This window comes from Rhinatrema bivittatum, chromosome 2, assembly GCF_901001135.1.
Source record: "Rhinatrema bivittatum chromosome 2, aRhiBiv1.1, whole genome shotgun sequence".
In the NCBI taxonomy this organism is placed as follows: domain Eukaryota; kingdom Metazoa; phylum Chordata; class Amphibia; order Gymnophiona; family Rhinatrematidae; genus Rhinatrema; species Rhinatrema bivittatum.
This window is the reverse complement of record NC_042616.1, coordinates 343,542,076-343,568,252: the sequence shown is the minus strand read 5'-3', so window position 1 is coordinate 343,568,252 and position 26,177 is coordinate 343,542,076. Positions and strand designations below refer to the sequence as shown.

Below are 26,177 nucleotides of genomic sequence, written 5' to 3'. Positions count from 1 at the left end.
GTTTGTACATTGTTAGTGAAGCTTATGTCTGAGGTGGCTGGGTTGAGCTCTGAGCAGCACATTAGTAGAATGTGTGTGTGTGTATCTGACTCTGGCTGGCAGTGTGGTTGCCTCGTTGCTTGGCAGTTGGTTCAAGAGCTAATTGGCTGACAAGATAATTTAATACCATGTCAGGAATCCAAGATAATTTATGAAAACATTTACTAAATTTGGGGAAGGGGCCAAACAATTGAATGGATGGAAGAGGTCTTCAGCTTAGTTTGCTTGTCCCTGGTCTAGGTTATGATTTACTGAGTTATTTAAGAAAAATATGAAATTTATGTTGGCAATATTTTGGCTCAGTTCTGCCAGACTGTAGGTCAAATGATGTACCCCTCAAGGTTAGGCTTGACATGCTTTCTAGGTGCTGTTGAAGCATGTGCTTGCACAGAAAGTGCATGAGGGAGCCAGACAGTATCCCATGGGCTAGTTTTGACGAAATCCCCCAGGCTGATAGTTTCTTACAATCCTCTCCTGATATAGGTTACCCTATTTCTTCATTTCCATCCTCTAGCCTCTAGAGATCCACAGTGTTTATCCCATGCCCTTTTGAATTCCATTATCATTCTCATTTTTGCCACCTCTTCTGGGAGGGCATTCCAGGCATCCTGCACCCTATCTGTGAAGAAATATTTTCAGATGCTCGTGCTTAGTCGTCCCCCTTGTAGTTTCATATTGCAACCCCTAGTTTTACAGTTTTCTTTCCAATGGCCCTGCTCCAAGCCCCGTAATTACTTAAAGTGCAGTGACCTGACAGTTTTCCTGTCAACCTTGTATCTCCCCTGCACTTCCTCTCTTCCAGGGAATATATATTCAGATCCTTCAGTCTCCTCATAGGTCTTCCAATACAAACCCCAAACCATTTTTGTTTCCCTTCTCTGGACTGCCTCCATCCTCTCTATCCTTTCGGAAAAATGGTCTCCAGAACTGAGCACAGTATTCCAGGTGAGACCTCATCAAAGATCGGTACAATGGTATCACCTCTTTTTTTCCTGCTGGCTATTCCTCTCTCTCTCTCTCTCTGCAGCCCAGCATCCCGCTGCCTTTAGCAATTGCTTTTTCACATTGCTTTGATGCCTTGAGATCTCCAGACATTATCACCCCAAGGTCCCTTTCACGGTCCATGCACATGAGTATTTCACCCCTATCACATATGGTTCAGTTGGATTACTGCACTCCAATTGCATAAGTCAGGTTTCAATGCCAAGAAGTGCAAACTGTCAAACCTTCAACCCTTCTGCAAGCTTTCTTAAATCATTTTTCATTCTCTCTACTACTTCAGATCTGTTCACGCTCTTGCAGATCTTAGTATCATCCATAAAAAAAGACAAGCTTTTCTATCTAACCCCTCTGAAATGTCACTTATGAAATCATTAAACAAAATCAGTCCCCAGACTGATCCTTGAGGGACTCTGCTTAGCACTGTTCTCTCTTCAGAGTAGATTCCATTTACCATGCCAATTTATAATCCATTCCGGCACATTGGCAACTACTCCTAGGCTTCTCATTTTATTTGTAAGCCTTCTAGGTGGATCCATATCAAAAGCTTTGCTAAAATCCAAGTAAACCACATTGAGTCCTCTTCCTTGATCTAATTCTTTAGTCACCCAATCAAAAAAATCAAATTTATTTGACAGGACCTTCCTCTTGTGAAATCGCTGCCTCGGGTCAAGCAATCCTCCAGGTTTTAAAAAGTTCACTATCCTGTCTTTCAGCAGAGTCTCCATTTTCTCACCACTGAGGTAAAGCTAACTGATTGTAGTTTCCAGCTTCCTCCCTGCTACCGCCTTTGTGAAGTGGGACCACAATTGCTTATCTCCAATCTTGTGGCATTACCCTCATGTCCAGGGATTTATTGAGCAAATCTTTCAGCAGACCCACCAGCACATCTCTGAGCTCCCTTAGTGTATCCTGGGATGTACCTCATCTGGCGCCATGTTGTTGTCCACTTTGATTTCCTAGTTCTTCCCATACATTCACTTCTGTAAATGGGGTTGTGTCTAACCCATTCATATTTAAGCTTTTCTCAAGCAGCAACTGTCCTTCTCCAGGATTTTCTTTAGTAAATACCAAACTGAAGTACTTATTTAATATTTCTGCTATTTCTTCATCTCCCTCCACACATTGCTCCTGTCACCTTTCAATTTTACAATACCACCTCTGACCTTCTTCCTCACTGATAATCTAAAAAAATGTTGTTTTCTCGCTTATCTTCGTTGTCAATCCTTTCTTCCACTTGACATTTTGCTTTCCTGATTTATTTCCTCATCTCCATCAACTTCACCAAATATTCTTCCCTGCTGTGTCCTTTTTGAGAAACCTTATATTTCTTGAATACTTATTTTTATCCTTTATTAGGACAATATTCAAAGTGCGTTTAGCACTAGATAGCTGGATATGTAGGACTTATCCAGCTGTGTAGCAGCTGCGAATATTTGATTTTGTTCAGTGGCTACTAGATAGCCAGATAGGTCACTAATATGAATAGCTGAATAAGTTGTGGGCAGATCAGGGTGTCGCTGCTTGGCCAGATAACTTATGCAGCTGAGACTATATTCAGCATTAGGTAGATAACTTATCCAGGTAAGTTAGACTTGCTCAAAAGTAGGTCTAAACTTAGATGGATAAGACTTACCTGTCTAAGTGGCGCTTACTATGGGGATATTCAGGAGCATAGCCATGCTGTTGAATATCCTATCTGTTAGCCAGATATGTCTATGCAGCTAACTTAGAAATGTGTCTAAATCTGGAATATCTACTTCTTTATGTTTTTAGCCACCTCCTTTGAGAATAAATAGGTTTACTTTTCCTCTTCCTTTTGCTTTTTGCTTATATAGAGATTTGTTTCCTTACTAATAGCGCCTTTTTATTTGTCCCACTGTTGATCCACTACTCCCATCTTTTCCCAGTCTTTTAGTTCCTCCTCACGTTACATCCCCATTTTACCAAAGGTCTTGTAGTTTTGAAATACAAATACAATGTCCATATAAGGAATAATAAATAGGCATAGAAAAGAAGATAACTGAGGTAGATACTATATGTGTGCATATATATATATATATATAGATAGATAGATAGATACACGGGGAGCGTTCCCATGGAAGTTTTCCCCACCATGGTAACATATCATGGCGACTCCCCCATTGTATTTTATTTCTCCAGAAAATACCGTGGGAAGAATGATGCAGGGAAATTGAACTAAAATTGTATGATGGCGAGCCCCTTCACCCAGGGCCACCATTGTTTTAAAGGGCCCTGCTGGCCTGAAATAACCCCATGTGTCATAGATCTCCACCTACCCCACTCACCCCTGCTGCCTCTAGAGGTAGCCCAGTAGTACAAAAAAGGAAAAAATTAAATTTCTAAATTGTGCAGTGATGCCTCGCCCTTTCTCAAACCTTTCTTCTTTCAACCAAAGTTAACCCCCCCCCCCCCCAATCCAAATACCCCTGTTCATAAAAGTCAGCCATCCCCTTCCCCACTTGGAGCCATCTCAACCCCTCCCCAGATACCTTAGCTCACCCTCCCTCGGCCATATCTAGTAGTCTATTGGGTCCCGAAGCAGGCCCCGGGCCAGCTGCTGCCATATTCCAAAATGAGTTGTAGCCAGCTTATTTTATTTGAATGAAAATTAACTATTTATGAGTTGTTTTGCATGCATTTTCAAAGATTTTGTATGCAAAGCAGCTCATTTAAATTTGTACATTGTTTGGGGGACTATATCGCACAATATTGCCGCACAATAAGTGTATGTCGCGCGATAAACACATATCATGGCTTAATAAATATACCCCCAAATTAGGAGTTCATTTAAAATGCTTTCCTCACCTTTATGCAATATCCTCTATGCCATACGCTTTCTTTGACTCTGGGCCATCTACATTTTTAAGTGGGGGGTCTGGGAACTACTTCAAAAGAACATGAACAGATTTTAGCCTAAAGTAAGAAAAATATACATTTTGCTGATATTAGCAAACAAATTTAAGTTGTTTTATTTTTCTAGCCAAAGATCATAGAAAAATCATTATAAATCAGCAGCAGATGCATGGTACATTTCTCCGTTAACTTCCATTCATTTATTTTAATAACAAGAAGTTCCACACAGAACTGATAGATCCTACCTTTTTGGGATGTGTGCGCACAAGGATATATAAGTGGATCCCAAAAATATGCCTCCGTCAGATTCCTCATGAATCCCCCTGACATGTTCTGAAACTTTAATTTGGATAGGACACCAATCATGAAAATTGAGGCTACACACACAGACCATGCCTTCTTTCTTTTTGTAAGGTAGACTAAAAAGTATTGAGACTGATTCAGTGCACCTTTAGAATGATTGTTTTCTTTTGCAGTGCATTAAAATGTCTTGCCTGATATTTAACCTTGAATAGAAATGAGATTGCTATTTTATAGCATTAACCAAACAAAAGCTCCTCTTTCATATATAACAAATCCAGATTTGCCTCTGTCACAATGTAACTAAACTGAACCAAAAGAATTGTGGTTTCTTAGAATGTACTTGTATTAAAATAGTTGCAAACTTACCCACAAAATAGGTCATTCTTTCCCCATATGCTCCATTAATGCTGATTGATGAGTTGGACCTGCCCTTTGGGTTCCACTATACTTTGTTTGCTTATTTGTATGACTAATAGTTTAATTTTACAGATGGTGCACAGCTCATTGAAAATTGATTAATTGTAATTTATTTTTTACTTTGTTCCTTTGCTGGTTTTTCAGGATTTCTATATAGACTGTTAGATCTCCATAATAAATCAATTAGCATTATGAGGGTAATAGGTTTAATATAAAACCACTAGAAATGTGCACCAAGAGAAACACATGCCTCCACACACAGAAACAGCCACTGTCTCTTTTCCCTAGTCAAAACAAATAAAAAACAAAGGAACCTGTAATAGAGCATGTTATCAAATGAGCTAATAGCTGGCATTGATTTGCCAGGTGTTTCCTTGTGCTGAAGTTGTTTCAAATCACCCCATTCAAACTGTAAGCAACAAAACAATCCAGATAATTTGGACATTAATCATTGATCACCAGTTTTGAAGATGTGTAGATTTATTTTGATCCACTGTTACTTTTGTTTAGAGGCTTCATTGCATTACCCAGTCCATCTTTCGTTTCTTCTTAGAGAAATAAAAATTGTACACAGTATAATTTGCTGCATTTCAGAAGCACACACAGTGCTGTAATGTACTTTTTCCAATGATAACATTTTCTGGTAAGTTATTTTTTAAATTCTTTAAGTTCTACAGTTTCCCGAGGTCCATGAGAGCAGCCATGTTGGGGAAAGAAAAACTCCCAATTGAACAAAAAGCAAACACAAATGATAATGCATATGCTTTTTTGTTGTTTAGGACAGTGACATCATAGTCAATAAAGACTAATTGGACATGATAAGCATGATACAAATTTGGATACTGACATGACTGTTTTGATGAGATGCAAAAACATTGTAGGGGAGCATTTTTTAAAGAATTTCAAAAGTAATGACTTCAGAACATTTTCAGTTGAAACAGGAATATTCCTTGTTACATGCACTATTGAAACATTGATAAGTATAGAAAAGGTACAGTTTAAGTAATTAACATGAACTTATTATGGATCCTGTTCAGAAAGGATTTCGTTTTGAGATTTGTTCTTTGACTGCCATTGAACCATTTCAGTTTATCATGCTTTTAACTGCTTCCTTCTTAGTTCTTTTATGTTATGCTCTAAAAGTAATATTTTTTTCTTTATCTTTTTTTTAAGATAAAGACATATCCTGCTGATACATCTAATCATCCTTTTTTCGATCCTTTCTCAACAGTGCCACAGCTTTCTGTAAGTAGCAAGTGTAACTAAATTAAAAGAAAACATGTAACGACAATCTGTAAGGAAAAGTATCAGCTTGTGTTTATCTACAAAAAGAATTAAATCAAAACACGTTCAGAAAGCTGATAAAATGTTGACAATTTGGCTTGCTGCTAACTGGTGAAAAATTTCATAGTCTGACATTTTCTGAAACACAGAGATTTGGGAATGTTGATCAATATCATTTACAAAATGGTAAGATGAAATTAAGCAATAGTATTTGTCCAGAAGTGTTATACAATCATTGATTCACATCCTGTAGGGCTTCTTTTTTCCAAATTCTGAGCTTAGAAACATTTGTCAGTTATTTGTTAAGTTAAATGATCAAAAATATTCACATCCTTTGTTTAAAAATACTCCCACAGTCCAGACATCCTGATCTGCAATGTAAAACCTCTTTTATGCAGGTTTTCAGACCATCCTCTGCTCACAATGATATAATGCATTCTTAGCTTTGTTGCAATGTGCATGACCCTCACTCATTCCTATTCAGATATGCTGGGTTGCTCTTCTGGAGTAATGAACATTTGGAGTAGGGAGGAAGAAGCAAACTAAACATGCTTCTGCTGTGATGTCAGTTTGAGCTAAGGGCTTGCCCCATACTTCATTCACAACACTGCCTCATTTTAATATGATCAATACCATTTATGTGACCCAACTACACAAGATTGAGTAAACAAGAAAAAGGCAAGAATAATACAGAACTTTCATTACTAATCAAAAAACACTTCTATAAATACAGGAAAATAATAATGTTATACAGGAGCTATAGAAGTATCATATTTTTGCTGGTCTGAAAAAAAATAGAAAAGGTTTGGGTACATTGCCTAATTTGTCATGCTTTTATTCTTTTAACTCAAAAAGGTCTATTCTCTACAGACACTTCTCATCTCTGAATGCCACAACTTAGAGCATACAATTACAAATAGAACCATCCATGCATTCACATCTTTGCCCTGCAAAATTACAAAACAAATTATTCAAAGAAGGATGGTTAGGGAAATTGGAAAAGAGTTGCCTTATGGATAGGATACCACAGCTAGACTTGCCACTAATTTAACAAGTCCTATATCCCATGAAAGCACAGAGGCTCCTCCTATCTAACTTGTATATGTAATGTCCTGGAGGTTAATAACAACCCATCACTAAGAGTAATAAAACTATTACAGTAGCATTTAACTTTAAAAAGGAGACTATAATTAGGAAGTTAGAAGGAAACTAACGAGTTATGTATGCAGGAGGCTTGGAGACTATTTAAAAATACTATCTTAGAAGCCCAGATAAAATGTATTCCATGAGTTTAAAAAAGATCAAACATCTACCAGCATGGCTGTGAAAAAGCCTATTAAAGCCAAAAGGAATCCTTTAAAAAATGGAGAGCAAGATCTAATGAGAAAAATTGAAAACACCTTCATTACATACAAGTTGGATGTAAAACTTGATAAAGCAGGCAAAGAGAGAATTTGAGGAGAGACTTGCCAAAGATGCAAAAATTTATACAATCTTTTTCAAGTATATCAAAAACAAATGTGTACGGGAGCTGCCTTCACATCAGGTATACAAGAGGACCCATAGGAAAGAGAGTTCATGTCTCAAGAGCTGACCTGGTTTGGGAGGGCAATGTTTTGCTGTTGAAAATGAATGAGGTTCATTTTTTGTGCTGTTTTGGACTTTGTGTTGCTATTTGGTACACTGTTTTTAAACAGTCCTGGTGTCCGTGTAATGATTTTTGTGCTTTTGACTGGACTGATGTGCAGAGAAGCCCCTGTGAAAGAGAGCCTTGAAAGAGAGATGTCTTTCCCCCTGTTTAGGAAATCATGTGGCTTATCCTTAACTATAAGCCTCTGTGGACAGGCCCAGATCGGGACAGGGGCTATACATATTTAAATCTCCATGTATACTTTGTGGTGCAGACTATATGCCTGCTTCAATGCAGATGCAGAATACTTGAGTATTTTGTATCCTCACGGAGTTTCCCTTCATAAATGAGCTTGCAACCCTGCAAATACTTGTCCTATTTAAACACCATCTGGGCGCTTTTGAGTTATACAAGGGTTTTCCCTGGCTAAACTATGAGAAAGCCGTTAGGGAAAAGACTGTGTCATGGTGGACGCAGGATGCGAACCTGTGTTTTACATCTGTGACAGATTGGGTGCTTGTTGCCAAGGTGCTTAACTTCCCCTTTCAGAGCTCTTTTAGCTCCTCCATTCAAGCAGAAAGGAGTTCTGTCTCATCCGACGTGTTAATGATTAAATAAGAGCAGCTGCTCCTTGCAGGTCTGCTGATATTGTCATGTTTACAAAACATTCACAATCACACAACCTGCCCTCAAGTGTCCCAAACAAAGCAGGGAGTGGTATTACATTTTATTCAGGCCCAGTATAAGGCCCTCATCCCTGGTGCTTTGGCAGGGCCTCAAGCTGTGGTTGGTGTTCTACCTAGATGAAGGCAGCAATGATGACTTTTGGAGTCCCCCATTGCCCGCCTAATAAAATGAACAGTGGTTCAGCTGCTTCTCTGAAGTCATCCAAGATAAGCTGATGAAAGGGATCCAGCTTGGCAGTAGTACAAAAGAAAGCCAGTGAAGTTCAGGTTCATCTACAACTTGTCTTACCCAGAGGATCAGTCAGTGAATGACGACATTTCTCCTAGAGGAGTGCTCAGTTCCATATGCTTCCTTTGACAATGCAACACAGCTACTAAGGAAATATGGGAAGTGTGTGCTTATGGCTAAGGCATACATTTATTTGGCTTTCCTGTGGTGGACCTTGATTCTGCTTCCTGTGCAATCTGATAGTTTTCCCATTTTAGATTTCTGCTTTGAATGAGCCTTTTATTACAAGAGCATGCCTGTGGGCTATTCAATCTCGTATATGTACTTCTTGATATTCAGCTCATTCATTGACTGGGTGCCACTAGTGAGGTGGAAACTGATAGGGTCATTCATTACCTAGACCATTGTTCTCAGCTCAGTCCTTGACACACCTAGCCAGTGTAGATTTAGGAAGTCCACAATGAAAATGCATGAGATAGATTTGCATGTAGTGTACCCATTATATACAAATCTATCTATTGCATATTCATTGTCGATATCCTGAAAATCAGTCTGGCTGGGTATGTCCTGAGGACTGGATTGAGAATCACTGACTTAGACAATAGGAATGTGCAGAAGCAACATTTTTGTTTCATTTATTTGTTTCATTGGTCACTTTCATTTTTTTTGGTTCATTTCAAACCAAAAAATAATTTTCATTTATGCCATTCATTTTTAGCTTTCCATTAAATGCAATAGGGGAAGTAGTGCAGCCTAATTTTAGCTCCAGAAATGGGATTTTCTAATCAATTCTAATGAAACTTGTGGGTAGACATAATCAGAAAGGGGAAAAGAACTCACAGGCACCAAGACTGTGACAAAGTGGCACCAAAAGTGACATGGATAACTTAAGGCACTTTAAAGGGGCAGTAGGGCTCACGATTTGAAACTCCAAAAGGGACAACTCAGAATAAATATTAGGAAATATTTCTTCTCGGAGAGGATAGTGGATGCCTGGAATGCCCTCCCAGAAGAGGTGGTGAAGACAAAAGACATTAAATGAATTCAATAGGGCATGAGACAAACACTGAGGATTCCTAAAGGCTTAAGATTAGAAATGAAGAAAGAGGATAGTGTAACATTTCTGCATGGGGGTAACCTGCACAGAGTGGCAGTTACTACCATAAGCAAATTGCTGGGCAGACTGAACAGACCATTTGGTCTTTATCTGCCATCATTACTACGTTATGTTAGAAGTGGCAAGAGTGTACCAGGGCACCATGAAAAGAGCAGAGGAGCAAAGCAGCAGCAAGAATATCAAGAACACCCCAAGGCTTCAAAAGAGGTCACCAACAATTCTGGTAACCTTGAAAGCAGCACAAGAGGGGAAAAGTGATACTAAGAGTGACATGAACAATCTAAGACACCATGAAGGGGGAATGAAGCAGCAAAGGTGGCAGGAAAAAGCTCAAGGCACTAACAGTGAAAAAGCAGCACAAAGGGTGGCATGAACAATACAAGGCACCACGAGAAGTGCAAAACAGCCTTCTATAGTGGTAAGAACACTGAAGACCCTTGAGATATAAAGTCTGGGATATGGCCACAAAGTTGAGTGGAAGAAATATCCCAAGATATAAGATAAGAGGTATAGCAGCAAGGCAGATGGTAGCAAGACCCCCAAGGCATAGAGTCTAGGGTATGGCAGCAAGGCTGAGTAGAAGCAAGACCCTCAAGGTATAAAATGTGGGGTATGTCAGGCTGAGTGGCAGCAAGGCTCACAAGGTTTACAGTATAGAAGCAAAGCAGAATGGCAGTAAAATCACCAAGGTGTAGCATAAGGAGTATAGCAGCTAAGCATCAAGACCCCCAAGGTGTAGAGTCTGGGGTACTCAGCAAGGCTGAATGGTAGCAAGACCCCACAGTACTGGATAAAGTCTGGGATATGGCATTAAGATTGAGTAGCAGCATAACATCCAAGGTGTAAAGTTTGGGGGACAATAAGAATGAGTGGCAGCAAAGCCCTCAGGATGCTTTCAGTTGTCCTGCCACTCGACTGGAAATTCTGAGAAACCTAATAAAGGCAGCTCTGCCTACTCTTCCGGGAGATTGCTATCAAAACATATAGGGGCGGATTTTAAAAGGAGCGCGAATAGCCTACTTTTGTTTGCGCTCCAGGCGCAAACAAAAGTACGCTGGATTTTAGTAGATACGCGCGGAGCCGCGCGTATCTGCTAAAAACCTGGATCGGCGCGCGCAAGGCTATGGATTTTGTATAGCCGGTGCGCGCCGAGCCGCGCAGCCTACCCCCGTTCCCTCCAAGGCCGCTCCGAAATCGGAGCGGCCTTGGAGGGAACTTTCCTTTGCCCTCCCCTCACCTTCCCCTCCCTTCCCCTACCTAACCCACCCGCCCAGCCCTGTCTAAACCCCCCCTTACCTTTGTCGGGGGATTTACGCCTCCCAGAGGGAGGCGTAAATCCCCGCGCGCCAGCGGGCCTCTTGCGCGCCGGGCCGCGACCTGGGGGCGGGTACAGAGGGCGCAACCACGCCCCCGGACCGCCCCGGGCCGTAGCCACGCCCCCGTACCCGCCCCCAAAACGCTGCCGACACGCCCCCGAAACGCCGCGACGACCGGGCCCGCCCCCCGACACGCCCCCGACACGCCCCCCTCGGAGAACCCCGGGACTTACACGAGTCCCGGGGCTCTGCGCGCGCCGGTAGGCCTATGTAAAATAGGCTTCCCGGCGCGCAGGGCCCTGCTCGCCTAAATCCGCCCGGTTTTGGGTGGATTTAGGCGAGCAGGGCTCTGAAAATCCGCCCCATAGCGTTATCTACTTCCCCCCACCACCACCTCCCTGGAATCTAAAAAGTCCATATTCAAAAGCATTTAGCCAGCTAAACGAATATTTGTGAACATATCCAGCTAAATTCTAGCCAACTAATAAGCTAGAATTTAGCCAGATAATTTAGGAGCATTCATGGCACGTAACTGGCAGTTGTTGAGTTAGGTAAGCTAACAGGCTAACTCTGATATTCAGGGTTAGCCAGATGACTTAGCTGATTGGTTAGGCCAAAGAGCTATCCTAAAGTTAGCCAGCTATAGTTAGCTGGTTAACTTTAAGATAGGCTATATTGCAATGGAGAATGTATAGAGAAGGGCTACCAAAATAAGGGTAATGGAACAGCTCCCCTATGAGGAAAGACTAAAGAGGTTAGGACTTTTCAGCTTGGAGAAGAGACGGCTGAGGGGGGATATGATAGAGGTGTTTAAAATCATGAGAGGTCTAGAACGGGTAGATGTGAATCGGTTATTTACTCTTTCAGATAATAGAAAGACTAGGGGGCACTCCATGAAGTTAGCATGTGGCACATTTAAAACTAATCAGAGAAAGTTCCTTTTTACTCAATGCACAATTAAACTCTGGAATTTGTTGCCAGAGGATGTGGTTAGTGCAGTTAGTATATACAGTGCCCCCAGCAGGATATCCCGAGAGGGACCACTGGCTAGGCTTGGGTATGGAGACAGACACAGATAGTTCTTTTATTAGACAGGTTAGTAGAACCACCAGAGGTGGCAGTAGTGAGCTGTTGTGCCCAGCAGGGCTGAAGTCCCTCAGATACTGGAACAGCGATCCCAGGCTTGCTGAGCTGTAGAAAGACTATAAATAGTGAGTAGACAGGGTATGCTGTGTTCATATCCAGAACTAGGTGACAATTCTCACATAAGGTCTTAAGGAGGCTCAGTAGCTGGAAAGAGTTAGGCCCTCGAGGAGCAAGTACCTGGTTCCAGGGAAAGCTCTGAGAGCGCGATGGTAACTCACAAATGTCTGTATCTGCGATAGCTTCCAGGCAGTAGAGAATCTTCAGAGTGTTCAGGAACATGGGCCCTCAAGGAGCAAGTACCGGTTCCTATCTGTAATCTGAAATAGAGAAAAGAGAGCAAGGCCCCCGAGGAGCAGGTACCCCTAGTAAGTCCGAGCAGGCAGAGTAGCTTGGACGAATCCATAGCGAGTCCGAATCGAAGTCCGAATACGTGTCCGTGTCCTTGCCCTTGCTAACTCAATCTGTTAGCAAAAGTTTGAGACCTTTTATATTGGAAGCGGATGATGTCATCTCAGGGGACGCCCCTGAGGTTCGCGCCCTTGCTGGTACATACATCGGAGCGCGCGTGCGTCCTACGTCATCAGGAACATAGATCCGCAGCGATGAGCAAGCCTTCCATGAAACCTAGAGAGAGTCGCCACAGAGGTAGAGAGGGTGGAGTGAGGGCGTAGAGCAGCCACGAACGCAACAATCAGCATACCAAATTGACAAAGATCAATTATATCTCATCCTTGGTGTCTCTTAAATCACTGATCCATCAGAGAACGCAGAAGAACATGTTCCACTATAGCAGCAAGATAGGCAGACTGTTGGCCTCCATGGTTAAGCGTAAGTTGGGAGCTAAATACATTGCCACAGTCCATGACCAGGGGAACAATATAGTGAATTCTACAGATGGGATTCAGAGAGCCTTTTCTCTTTTATTTTTTTTTTTTTTTGAGTATTTTCAACAGCTATATAATAAATAGCCTGGTGATAAAGATAACTAGATACTGTGTTTTTCAGAGGTTCACTTTTCCATAGCTCACGACTTCACAGGTGGAGGTGTTGAATGCTCCAGTTAATATCTAAAAGATTCAGTCTGGAGTTTAGAAAGCTCCCTATTATAAAGCTCCAGGGGCCCAATGGCTTTGGAGGGAATTTTACAAAATATTGAAGGATAAGGTCTCCCCGCCCTTGTATGCAGTGTACAAATACCTCATTGAGAATCTGTTTTTTACATACAAGGCTTTAATCATGTTCATACCCAAAAAAAGGGAAGAATCCACACCAGTCAGAATCGCATTGGCCTATATCACTATTGAATTTTGATTGCAAGCTTCTAGCCAAGATCATTTCACATCGTCTGGCACGTTTTGTACTGGATATAGTGGCAGACCTCCAGTGTAATTTGCCCGAGGTAGGCACTCAGTTTTAAATGTGCAAAAGATTTTAGCCTCCATGCTTTCGGAGCAAATAATATAATATTCCATCAATGCCTGTTAGTTTCGATGCTGAAAAGGCATTTGACTATGTAACATGGGATTACCTTTTCTATATGTTGGAGAAATTTGGTTTCTCCTGAATGTGGTTGAATGTAATTAGGCTGTTTTACTCTAATCCCACAGCTCAGATTCTGGTGAATGGATCTCTTACTAGATAATTTTCCCTACAGAGAGGCATGTGCCAGGGCTGCCCTCTTTTATTTATTTTATCTTTGGAACCTATCCAACAAAATGTTGATATTACAGGTATACCGGTGGGAAAACACATATTAAAGGTGGCATTTGCAGACAATTTGTTTGTGCATATTAGTAATCCACATAATCTCTATCTGCTTTGATGGAGGAGTTCTCTTGTTTTAGGTCTTTTTCTGGTTTTAAGATTAATTTACACAAATATTAAGCTATGGTATCTCGGACGTGGCAAAACACAATGGTGTCTGGATTTTCCACTTCGTTGTGCAGGAGATTCCTTTAGGTATTTGGATGTGGTGCTCCCAATGAATCTCTCTCTGATATACGATCTGAGCATCTTGCCACTGCTGAGAAATATGAAAACAAAATTCTTGGCTGGGAATAAGCTGCCTCTCCTTTTACGGGCAGGGTAAACTTGTTTAAAATGATTTTGACCTCAGTGGCTCTGTTTTACAGACTATTCCCTTAATGATACAAAAGTGGAATATTAAACTGGGATATGCCATTTTGTCTCATTGCATTTAGTGGGGTAAGAGCCAGGATATCGATTGGTAAGATGCTGGGGGGGGGGGGAGGGGTGGAAGGAAGGGGGCCAAGGTATCAATACCAGTTTCACCTTTCACCCTAAACACCACTGTACATATCTTCAGCTACACATCTTTCTTCACTGACCAGGGCTAACCTAAAGGAAGGTTTTCAGATCGAGATTGAAGGGTTCTTGGGGTATCATGTATCCGTAGATCTGTGAGTGGTCTAGGGAGTACTTTTTCTTGCCAAGCTCTAGTAGACAAGTGGCATAATGGTCTGTCCAATGCACTGGATAGTGTGCAATTATCGAAGTCCTTTGCTTGAATACCTGAACAGTCAAAAGATGCAAATCTTAGAGAACTGCAATATAAATTTTTGAATAGAACCTATTTGACTCCATCTAGCCTTTACAAGGTGGGTTGTTTTTTTTTAAGTTGGAGCTATGTATTAATTGTTGACAGATTAAGGGAATGCTGGGTCATTGTTTTTGGCTCTGTTGAGCTGTAATGGTGCTTTGGGAAAAAAGTGGGTAAATATCTGAGCACATTGCTGGGTCAATCAGTGATATTCACTCCTGATGTGGCAATGTCATTTAAAAAAATGCAGAAAGGTGCTATCTCCTTGCTAAGAAAAGCATATCTGGGCCTGAAAATCTGAGCAGGGGAGAGCTTCCAAGATGGCGATCTGAGTGGTTATGCGGAGAGGAGCTCCCGATATTTCTTGATTATACGTTGCTCATATGCCGCATACTAAGCGTAAAGCCCAGATCCAGTGTGGGGAAACTTCTTCCACACCGGTGGAAACAACACAGCCCAGGATCGGAAGCTTTTTTGCTGCATTGCCCCCACTAACGCCGGGAGGCCAGGTCGCTGAGGAGCAGGCTACAGAGCGAGAGCTTGCCTCTCTGACCGAGATATCGCTAAGCCCCGGATCACCAGCGAGTCCGGCGCCCCCAGGTCAAACCGAGGAAAGGAACTCGAGGGAAACTGCAAGCCCGTCGGAGAGAGTCCGGAGAGAGGCAGAAGCAGTTGAGAGCAGAGCAACATCGCAAGGACTTACCATACAGGAGCAAGAAACCAGGTTGGAACCCTCCCATGGAATTGGGGTAGAAGGGTTAAACATGGCTGCAATGCTTGAGGTTTCTATTCCTGGGGAAGGCGCCGGTCTAGCAGCAAAATTGGGTGGAGGGGCGGAATTGGGAAGTGCTAAGAACATTGAATTGTTAGCGAAAGCTTCAGAAGTCACTCTTATGTCTATATGGACAGCTATTCAGTCCTTAGAGAAAGCCATTCTAGGCTTAACTAAGGAAACCTTGGAAGTTAAACAACAAGTTAACCGGAATGCTGCTGAAATTGTGGCTCAAAACACAAAAATTGAAAAAATAGAAATTCGAGTTTCAAAAGTGGAAAAAATTCAATCCGATATTATCCTTCATGATGAAGTAACAAATAGAAGGCTAGAAAAGATTGAGAACAATCTAAGAGCACACAACTTAAGATTTTTGAATTTTCCTGTCTTGAGAAATATTGCACCGCTAGATTTGTTTAAGTTGTATGTGTCTCAAATTTTGAAAATACCAGAAGAACTTAAACCTGTAATAACAAAGGTTTACTACTTATACCCAACTGAGGAAAATGGCAACGTTTTAGAAGATCAAGCTCCACCAGACTTAACATCTTTACTAGAATCATCACAGGAACTGGTAGTTACGCAGCGCAGACCTTTGTTAGTTACTTTCACATTTCTGATGGACAAAAATATTATATTTAAACATTACTTTAGAAATGGTCAATCATCTCTTTTTTTTGGTCAAAAGGTCTGGTGTTACCAGGACTTGGTCAAGTCAACACAGTTAAGAAGGAAAGTTTTCCTAAATATGAAGGAGGAAGTCATTCGGAAAGGAGCGACTTTCAAGTTGCAATTTCCCTGTAAATGTTGTATTTTCTTTCAGGATCAGAGATTTGTTTATTTTGATCCAATTCAACTTAGATCCTTTCTAGATTCCCATCCTAACCCTATGTAGACCTGCTGTTGTGATATATATAGATAAATTTAGTGTGGGGCCCGCTCAGATCCCCAGAAAAGTAGCAGATTATATTTCTATTAGATTTTGATCGCTCTCTTTGCCTGCTCTCCCCATATTTCTTCTATTTGATTAGATTACGGAGTTTATATATGTTTTTTCTAATATGTTTTAATTCAGGATGTGAATTTACCTCTCTGTATCTAAGACATTTCAAAAACAAGTGGATGCTTGTATTTTGTTTAAAAATGCATAAATAAAAAAAAAAAGAAAAGCATATCTGATAGGATATCAGATATGCTTTTGGTTCCAGAGAAATAAGCTGAATTGGTTTAATGCAGATGGAAAATCAAATTACAGTTCAATCCTTTAAAGGTTATGCCCAAGTTCATTACAATTTGGGACCCATATTTGCAGAGACTTTCTTCAAGTGCTAAAGAAGTGAGGTGATTAATTATCAGTGACATTTGCAGCTATCCTGAAAAAAAATGGGGTTTTTTTTGGGGAACTGTCTCGTGTCACAGTTAAGGCATGTAGTTATGATTCTATTGGGCAAGTGGACAAAGGATAAACCAGTAACCTTAGATATAAGGATACTTTATTCTTCAATCAGTTAGAAAAACCCAACTCTGGCCGAGTTTTGCCCAAATGGCTGCATTAGGGGCTATAACATATATAAGAAACAGACAGAATACTTTAAAAGTGAAATAACATAAATATTGTGACATGAAAAATGGTAGTACACCATAAAAAACATGTGAAGAATATTAAGGACATATAAATAGACACAAATAGAATAAATACACACACACGTATGTAACTTTAGTCAGGTAGTGCAAACAGAAAAAATAATATAATGTTCTGTGACTATAATAAATACTATATATATAAAAAATGAATTTTTATTAACAAAAAATGATTTTTCATAATAAAAACTAGAGAGGAGGTAAAAAAGTGTAAACAAATCTTTTAATAAACAAGTGGAGTATATGCATGGCAAAAAATATAGGAGTTGAATTATGAATTGTGAAATATGTAAAATGCCAATATCTGAAAGAACGTAAAAAGAGGGGAAAAAAAAAACATTGATGTGAATATTGAGTCCTTTCTGTGAGGAATTAAATAACAAAAATACTTTCCACTACACGTTATTTTAAGTCGATGATAACTGTATTGAATAAATGAATGAGTAATTGAGAAGCCCATGCCATTACTGATAGAGAATGGAGAATGTAAATGGAGCACAAAGAATGCCATATTAAATATGAATTGTATGATGTGCAGTAATATTAGTATAAATAATTATATGGAAAGTTTCAATACTACTTGAAAATAGCCTATATGTGTTTGTTTAAATTATCCCATTATGTCCATTAAAACAAAGTGTTCATAAAAGTGTCGGCATTAACATTTCCTTAAAGGGGAAGTCTGACTTTCTCGCTTCTAAACTGAATATCTTTCAGGCTTTTATTCTCTTCAGTTGTTTATTCTGACTCCTGAAATAAATAAAAAAAATTCCTGCTAATGGATGTGATTGACATTTTATAATAGCAATGTGGGCTGAATAATGTGAATGATGAGAATTACAGATCATCCACACCAGGAAAAACTAAAACTAAGATGAAGGCAGAAAAAAGAAAAAAAAGAATAGAATTAAATGTATGAAAGGATCACATGATTATTCCTTTGTGGGTATTATGCTGCCACATCACTAATAGTCTCCTTAATCACACAAATATTCTGATATGGCACAAACTGTCTAAAATAAGCAATATCAAAATGTCAAATATATGCTTTATATAGACCGGTTAATAAATTATCCCTATATCTAAGGCTACTGGTTTATCCTTTGTCCACTTACCTTCTGGCTCTGACCAGCTTCCGGTTTGTTTCTTGGGTTATGATTCTATTGCCATTACTCTCTTGTACACATGGTATCTGTCTTGTATTTGGGGGAGCCTGAGGGATTGGAGTTAGAGGGGGGGAGGTTGGGAATAAAAATGGGTATCACAAAAAGTAATTGTCATGATTGATTTATCTATAGCTTGATGTGCATCAGAAACCAATGAATGTCAAGCTTAAGTTTTATTCTGTTTCTTCAATAAAATGTTTTAAACATAAAGTAAATATTTTAGATTTTAAACTGTTATAGGATCGTGGTCAGGGATTCTTATGTAATATCATCGAATATATCCCTCATTAGGTTCCTAGATCTGCGCAAGCCCTTTGCTTAGCCATTCCTTCAGCCAAAGAAGAGAGCTTGTTTACCACCAGGCACAGAGCCTTCTTTTATGTTCTTCCAACTATTTGGAACTCACTACCCAGTTCTTAAATTTATAGGATAACCTCCAGGTTTTCCAGCATGATTTGAAGACCTGATTATTTTATCAGACCTTCAAAGCTCTTTAGATCCATTGTCATCAGTTCTAGTGCCCATGATGCCATGAATTCTATTTTCTTTCCCTTGGATGATTGTCTGATTTCAGGATTACCGAAGCTAAACCGTTGGCATACCCATTCCATTCTATGTTGCCCAATTTGCTTTCTCATCTCAGTGACTAGGTGTGATGAGATGAGCTATCACAACCAGAAACAGCTCAGAGATATAAGGAAGGACATCTAGAGAGGGCACTGCATTGGGAGAGGAGGTTGTTAAAGGTTCATTCTGTGTGAGTGTAGTAAAAGACAAGACACAAAGAGACAGTATTCTGCATGCCTCCCTGACAAGATCTCAAGACACAAACAAGGCTGGTGGCCTTCAACCACCCCTCTGCAGGATCCTTTGCCTTGAACACAAACAAAGCCAGTGTCCTGCAGGCTCCCTTCCTGATGGGATCTGCCACACAAAGCACTTCACACCACACGCACACATCTTGAGTCATCACAGCTGTGAATGCCAGGATAAACAGTGTTTTATTACCAATGCTAGATTTATTTTATTTATTTATTTGAATTTTATATTTTGCTTTTCTGTTCTTCAAAGCAGATTACATTCATGTACTGAAGGTATTTCCCTATCTCCAGAGGGCTTACAATCTAAAGGGGTCATTTACTAAATGTTTTTCCTATAGACACAGAATGAGAACAAACCTTTAGTAAATATAGGCTTAAGTTTGTACCTAAGGCAAAGGGGAGGATAAAGTGACTTGCTTAAAGTCACAAGAAGTGGCAGTGGGATTTGAACCTAGGCTTCCTTGGTTCATAGTCCACTGCTCTAACCACTAGTCTACTCTTTGCTACTATCTATAGATAGCCTTTATTGCATTACTCCATAAGGCAATGCAATAAAGGTTAGATACAGATAATAAAGGTAATAGTTGCAGTAATGTAGGTAGTACCAATACTTTTCTTATTATTAGGAGGGAAGCTGAAAGTTAAGGATTCTCTTTGTCTGTCCTGCCCTCCTCCTCCTGTGTTTCTGTTAATTATACCCTTTCATCTGCACATCTGAAACCATGTTTTGAGAAACGCATACAATTTCCCAAAGCATACTGACTTTTTCTTGTGATTCTAACTCTTTTACCACAGGGTCTGCACATTTGGTGTTTACTCCTCCTCATAGTTTTACAATCATAGGATGTGGGGTTGGTGTGAGAACACTGAGGCTAGTGAGACCTATCGTCTGAATATATCCTAAACCAGGCTTGTCAGACTTAGGCCAAGCAATCCCATTAGAGAGGCATAATTGTGAAATGAGAAAAGAAAAATGAGAGGCACAGTAGACTGCTGGGTTTAATAGTCTTTGAGGAGTGTGGCACAAATGCAGCTGGAGGAGAGGTGGCTTAGGTCGATTTAGGTGTGAACAATTAAGGAAGGTTTGTAAGAGGAACAACAGCTCTAGAGAAACAAGCAGACACCATGATAGATGCCAAGGAAGGCACAGAGTCTCATCAGGATAGTGCAGCCAGAGGAGCTATAGCTGGCTAAACACAGGACCAGGATGGGCCTAGAGCCATCATTACCAAGGATTAAGGAAACTTAAAGAAATTGGTAAGGCCTACAGCTTAAGGCTTTGATATAAAGTAAAAGCATGTAACTGGGAGGGAAACTATTGGTTTGGGAATGGAAATTGGATCATCCTATATAGGATTATATGTATTTGCAATGCTACCATCTGGTAGAAAATGAACTGATTTATCTATGAAGTAACAATAAAAGTGACTATTTTAATCTGTCTGCACCTGTATTCAAGCCATCTGGCTGCAGTTCAAGACAGGAACATGAGTGGCATCCTATGTCAGAGGTCATCAGTCATCTGGGTTTACTCTTCCTGACCTGTACATACCAGCTTATGGTCTTTGACAGATATACACAGCCCTTTTCCTTCAAACTGTGAAATTTCATGAGGATCTTAAACTTGATTCTTGGAAGCTAATATAGGAAATGGAGCCAATCCAAAATGATGGCACAGCAGTGAAATGCCAATATTGGAGTCTTGAGGCACCTTACCTTCTCTTGATTTTCCTCTGTGGTTTGGTATATGGGGTGGACCCGTTCTGTGGTTACAATTGGTTACATTGAGAACTGCAATGCAGATGCAGGCTTCAACTCTGCAGACATTCACAGCCCTGCCAATAAGGAGGGCTTCCCCAGCAAGCCTGGATGATAGGGCATCTCTGGATTTGGAAGTGTTCTTGGTCTCGTAGGCGTGTATCACCCTGCTGCAAATGGTGCCAAGCCATTTGAGAGCTTCTAGTGCCACAGCATTGATTGATGATGCAGGCTAAGCGATGGCAACTAGAAGAGGGGAGAGGAGCATTTGCATTGGGTCTAGCGAATAACAGCAAGTTATGGCAGCAGAATTGGAATCCAATTTGGAGCAGTTACTTTCTCAGACTAGGATAAAGGCTGAATCTAGGAAAAAATTCAGCAACATACTATCTCTAGGCATCTTATAGTGCTCATCATTAACAGTGGAGATTTTTTTCAAATTTGAAAAACCCTCAGTTACACCATATGAGATATGGAAGGCTATCTTTGGTCTGGAGCAGTCTTTTTCAGGACAGATTTCTCAACTATCTATATAGTTACATGATACCAAGTTAAGGGGAGAAGATTTAAAATAGAACTTAGAGCACAGGAACCAGATTGCCAATGGGGAGTAGAAGTGTTTGAAGTTAGAAAAGCATTCCTGGGCCATCTGGTTTTATATGAGAAAGTGGAAAATTTGTAAAATGCAGTTTGGAGACAGATTTTGCAATTTATTAATTTTCCTAAAACAATTTTTTGGTGGGCAATAATTTGTCAATATGTGAATGAAATTCTGGCCAATCCTCTTAAATTTTTGTCTCCTATATGTAGGATTTATTATTTGCCACACTATCAAAAGGTTGGGCCAGGGCTGAGGAGTCTTGGTCACATGGATTCTCTTTTGATAAGATTGGACATGTCCACACTGTTGATGAAAACTGACAGGGAATTGATTTCGTATTCAACATTAATAGTTAATTTTGCTTTGGAATCTGATGCAGAATTGGTGTTCAAGCTTTTTCTTGGACATAGAGATGAGTTGATTTATAATTTAAAAAAATTAGGGCCTTCCTAATTACGAAAGTGACCCAGAAAAAAAGACTGTTCTTCCTTTCATAGAGGCCTAAGGCAGATAGGGGGTTCATTTTAGTGGAAGTGCCTTTATAAATGTATAATCAACTATCAAGGTATTAGGTTTTTCTTTTATGAACCTTCTCAGCTCTCTCTTTCTCTGTGATAAGGTTGCATCTGTCAGCTCTCAAGCTCCTTGACAGCTAGTGGAGGAAGATGCACATATAGAAGGTAATTTTCAAAGGAGATATGCATGTAAATGTAACATACTATCATAGCAATTTTCAAAAGCTCATTTACATGCTTAAAGGTGAATTTTCAAAAGATGTGCACATTGAAAATAGCACTTGCATAAAATAGCATATATATAAGTATTTGCTATTTTAAAAAACCTTTACCTTCCAACGTAAATCAGGGTCCACGAGTAAATTTACGCCTGGTAGCATTTTGGGGCGAGGCCAGCATTTAGGCAAGTAAATTGCTATTTTATAAACAATTTATACATGTAAGTCTGGCATTGTAAACATCGAAAAAGTGACTGGGTGGGGAAATGGGGGAAATTCAGGCTGAAGAGCCAGGAAGCTCTTCATGAGCTGCAGATGGACTTAGTGAACTGGTGCAGTGTCCCCAACCCTATCCTGGGGGCCCACCAGCCAGTCAGGTTTTCAGGATATCCACAATGAATATTCATGAAAGAAAATGTGCATGCTATGGAGGCAGTGCATACAAATATCATTGTGGATATCCTGAAAACCTGACTGGCTGGAGGGCCCCCAGGACAGGGTTGGGGACCACTGAACTGGTAGACTAATTGGTAAAACTGGTTATTTCATTGCCGTGCATATGTTAGAAAATCCCTTGATTTCTACATGTAAAAGCTGGCTTACGGGGGGGGAGGGGAGAGAAGAATGCAATTAAATAATGCGAGTCAAATCTACTCTCATATCCCTTTAAATTGTAAAGTAAAAATATGCGACCATATCATTTGCACACAATTACACACCAGAATTCTGACTTATCCAACTAAGTACGATCTTTGCCGCTACTTGGACAGATTTGAACTTATCTGAATAAGTATCTGCACTTATACAGTTATATTCCGATTTATCCAGCTATGTAGCCGAAAAAGTCTGAAAAGCTCTATTTAGACGAGTAAAGCTTTTCTGATTTATCTAAATAAGTGCCGTTACTTTTCTAGATAAGTCCAAACTTGCATGGCTAGTGGTTTTTACATACGTGAGCATTTGTGTTCACATATGTACTCGTATTTTATAACCTGCGCATGTCACATCTGCACAGGTTATAAAATACAGTAGTAAATATGTGTGCTCCTATATACACTCTTAAATGGGTGTGCACGAGTAGTTTTGAGTTATCCTCCCAAAGTGCACTTACACATGTAAAACCTATTGACAATTCAATAGCAGTTTTCGTAGCAGTTTCCTAAAGCTCACTCATGCATGTAAAGTGCATTTACATGTGTAAAACCCAGTTTTAAGTGCATAAATCCTTTTGAAAATTACCTCCTAATGAAATAGTTTGCTAGCTCACTGACATGTTTCTTATTGTTGTTTTCTGTGTGATGATATTTTTCTTCCTTTTGTGGATAATGGTGTATTGGATCTCTCAGCTTTGTGAAGGTTTTTGTAATTGCTGATTTTAACTCAAGATATAAGGTTTGTAATTATTTCTAACATTCAGTAAATAGTAATTTTTTAAAAATCTGTGTGTGTAACTTCCCGTATCCTTATAGAAATAGTAACATTGCCTGCAGTAATATATGCAGTAGAAATGCAGCCTCCTGACTATTTAAAAATCTGACCTTTATTTTTTTGATAGGACCTTGTTAACCTTTTTGTGGAGAAGCAAACAACTTGATAAAAGCTTAGTCTTGAAAAAGTTGCTGAATCTGTCTTGTAAATACTTGCTAAAGAGTTAATATAAAAGATCAGGAAAGATAAAAGCACAAAAAGAAGTGAGGAAAATAATGAAAATGCAGGTCTTTTCTCCTCCTACCTTAAGGGGCCAAATACTGCTTTTGAACATGATATGACTGATTGGGGAAGGGGTTAATGCACACTACAGGCAGTGACAGATTTAAGTTTTTGCCACCCCTAGGCATTGTTTGCACTGTTGCCACACCATCCCTCCCCCTCCCCGAAGAAGGCTGAACAAAAAAGGGTAGAAGATCTAAGGCACAACTCCATAGTTTCCTGCAGCAAGAAATAGAAAATTCTGAAGCAGACTGGCAAATATTTCCATCTTTTATGTTATAACAAGCCGTTAAGCCCGTTAAAACGGGCTACATCCCTCTGTCTCTCACCTCCCCCTCATTCTCTCTCCCCTCACTCTTCACCACCCCCTACCTCCCTCCCTCACACTCACCCACTCCTCCCCACCCTCCCTCTCCTCTCACTCAGTCCCTCCCCCTCTCTCCCTCCCTCTCACTCACACTCAGTCCCACTCACTCTCACTCAGTCCCACTCCCTCCCTCCTCTCCCTCAGTCCCACTCCCTCCCTCCCTCTCTCTCAGTCCCACTCCCTCCCTCAGTCCCACTCCCTCCCCCCTCACTCAGTCCCACTCCCTCCCTCCCCCCTCTCACAGCCCCACTCCCTCCCTCTCACTCAGTCCCACTCCCTCTCTCTCCTCCCCTCTCACTCAGTCCCTCCCTCTCTCTGTCAGTCCCTCCCTCTCTCTCTCTCCTCCCTCACTGCTGCCGCCCGTCTTCGCCGCCGCCGCTGCGGCCCTGTCTCTCACCTCTCCCTCATTCTCCCTCTCCCCCTTCCACTTACTCACATCCCTGACTCTCACCTCTCCCTCATTCTCACTCTCCCCTCACTCTTCCCCCCCCCCCTACCTCTCTCCCACACACTCACCCACTCCTCCCTCCCTCTCACTCAGTCCCTCCCCCTCACTCCCTCCCCGTCACTCAGTCCCTCCCTCTCACTCAATCCCTCCCTCCCACTCAGTCCCTCAGTCCCTCCCTCCCAGTCCCTCCCCCTCACTCAATCCCTCCCTCCCACTCAGTCCCTCCCTCCCTCCCTCCCACCCACTCAGTCCCTCCCTCCCACTCAGTCCCTCCCTCCCACTCAGTCACTCCCTCCCACTCTCTCCGTCCCTCCCACTCCCTCCCTCCCTCTCAGTCCGTCCCTCCCTCTCTCTCTCGCCTCCCTCCCTTGCTACTGGCCGCTGCCGCCGCCGCCCACCGCGGCCTAAGACCGACGTGCTCGCCTGCACATGCGCAGTAGAGCTGCTCTCTACTGCGCATTTGCGGCACGTCGGTCAAGCGTCGTTTATCTAGTTAGATAATTTTTCCAACCTTGCCTGTGTCTGTAGAATTTATTTTGATTGTATTGTATGAGAAAAAGAGATCTGAAGTATTAGCCCAGGGAGGAGATCTGGGATAGGAAGAGGAGGAGGATAGTGTGAGAGGACAAGGGATGGGGAAGAGAGAAAGAACTGGGGATTGAAGAATTAAGGACTGGGGATGGGAGAGGAGAGAGAGAGGACTGGGGATGTGGAGTATTGGGGAATCTGGGAGGGGGGTTCAGAGGATGGAAGATCTTGGATTGGGGATTGGGAGAATTCCAGAATCTTGGAGAAAAAAGAGGAAGGAAGGGAGTTTCAGGAATCTGGGAGTTAGAATCTGAGATCATAGAAGGGAGGATTTGAATTCTGCTGGGGGGGCAGGGAATAAGAAGGGCGTTGGTCTGGTCTGTTTTTCCTTGCATCCCCTCTCTAACCTCCTACCTAATCTGAAGTGTGTGTGTATGTATGTGTATAGGAGTGTGTGTGTGTAGGTGTATACACATGCACCAAGCCTTTCCTTCTCACACACACATACATGTACCCAGCCAATCCTCTCTCATCTCCCAGCCACTCTCCTTACACCCCAGTGATCTCCTACTCAGCCCCCCACCTTCTTCCCTCCTGTTCCCTGCAGCTGATAAGGAAGCAAGGAGTTGTTCTCTTCTGAGTGAGCTTCAAAGCTATCAGTGAAAGCTGTTAGTGAAGTCACATTTAAAAAAAGGTTTGGACAAGTTCCTGTACGAAAAGTCCATAAACTATTATTAAGGTGGAGATTCAGAAATCCACTTCTTATCCCTGGAATAAGCAGCATGGAATCTATCTACCTCTTGGGATCTTACCAGATTATTTATTTATTTATTTAAAGCTTTTCTATACCGGCATTCATGATGCAATCATATCATGCCGGTTTACAATTAACAGGGGGGTGCAATAACTTTTTTTTTAACCAGTGCAGAGAAAGTAAAAAAGTTACAATATAACAAGGTTGTTGAAACTGGGGGAGGAAGAGGACAGGAATAGACAAGAATAACACAGATGCCTGTGACTTGGATTGGC

At 41.0% G+C, this 26,177-nt stretch overlaps 1 protein-coding gene across 3 annotated transcripts in view; it reads left to right on the top strand.

Moving 5' to 3' along the window:
• Positions 1-26,177, top strand: part of EPB41L4B (erythrocyte membrane protein band 4.1 like 4B) — a 709,272-nt gene that overhangs the window by 646,347 nt on the left and 36,748 nt on the right. For all 3 annotated transcript variants that reach the window (XM_029589854.1, XM_029589857.1, XM_029589855.1), the window contains exon 23: positions 5,809-5,880. In XM_029589854.1, coding sequence (XP_029445714.1) covers positions 5,809-5,880 — 72 coding nt within the window. The remainder of the gene's footprint in view (positions 1-5,808; positions 5,881-26,177) is intronic.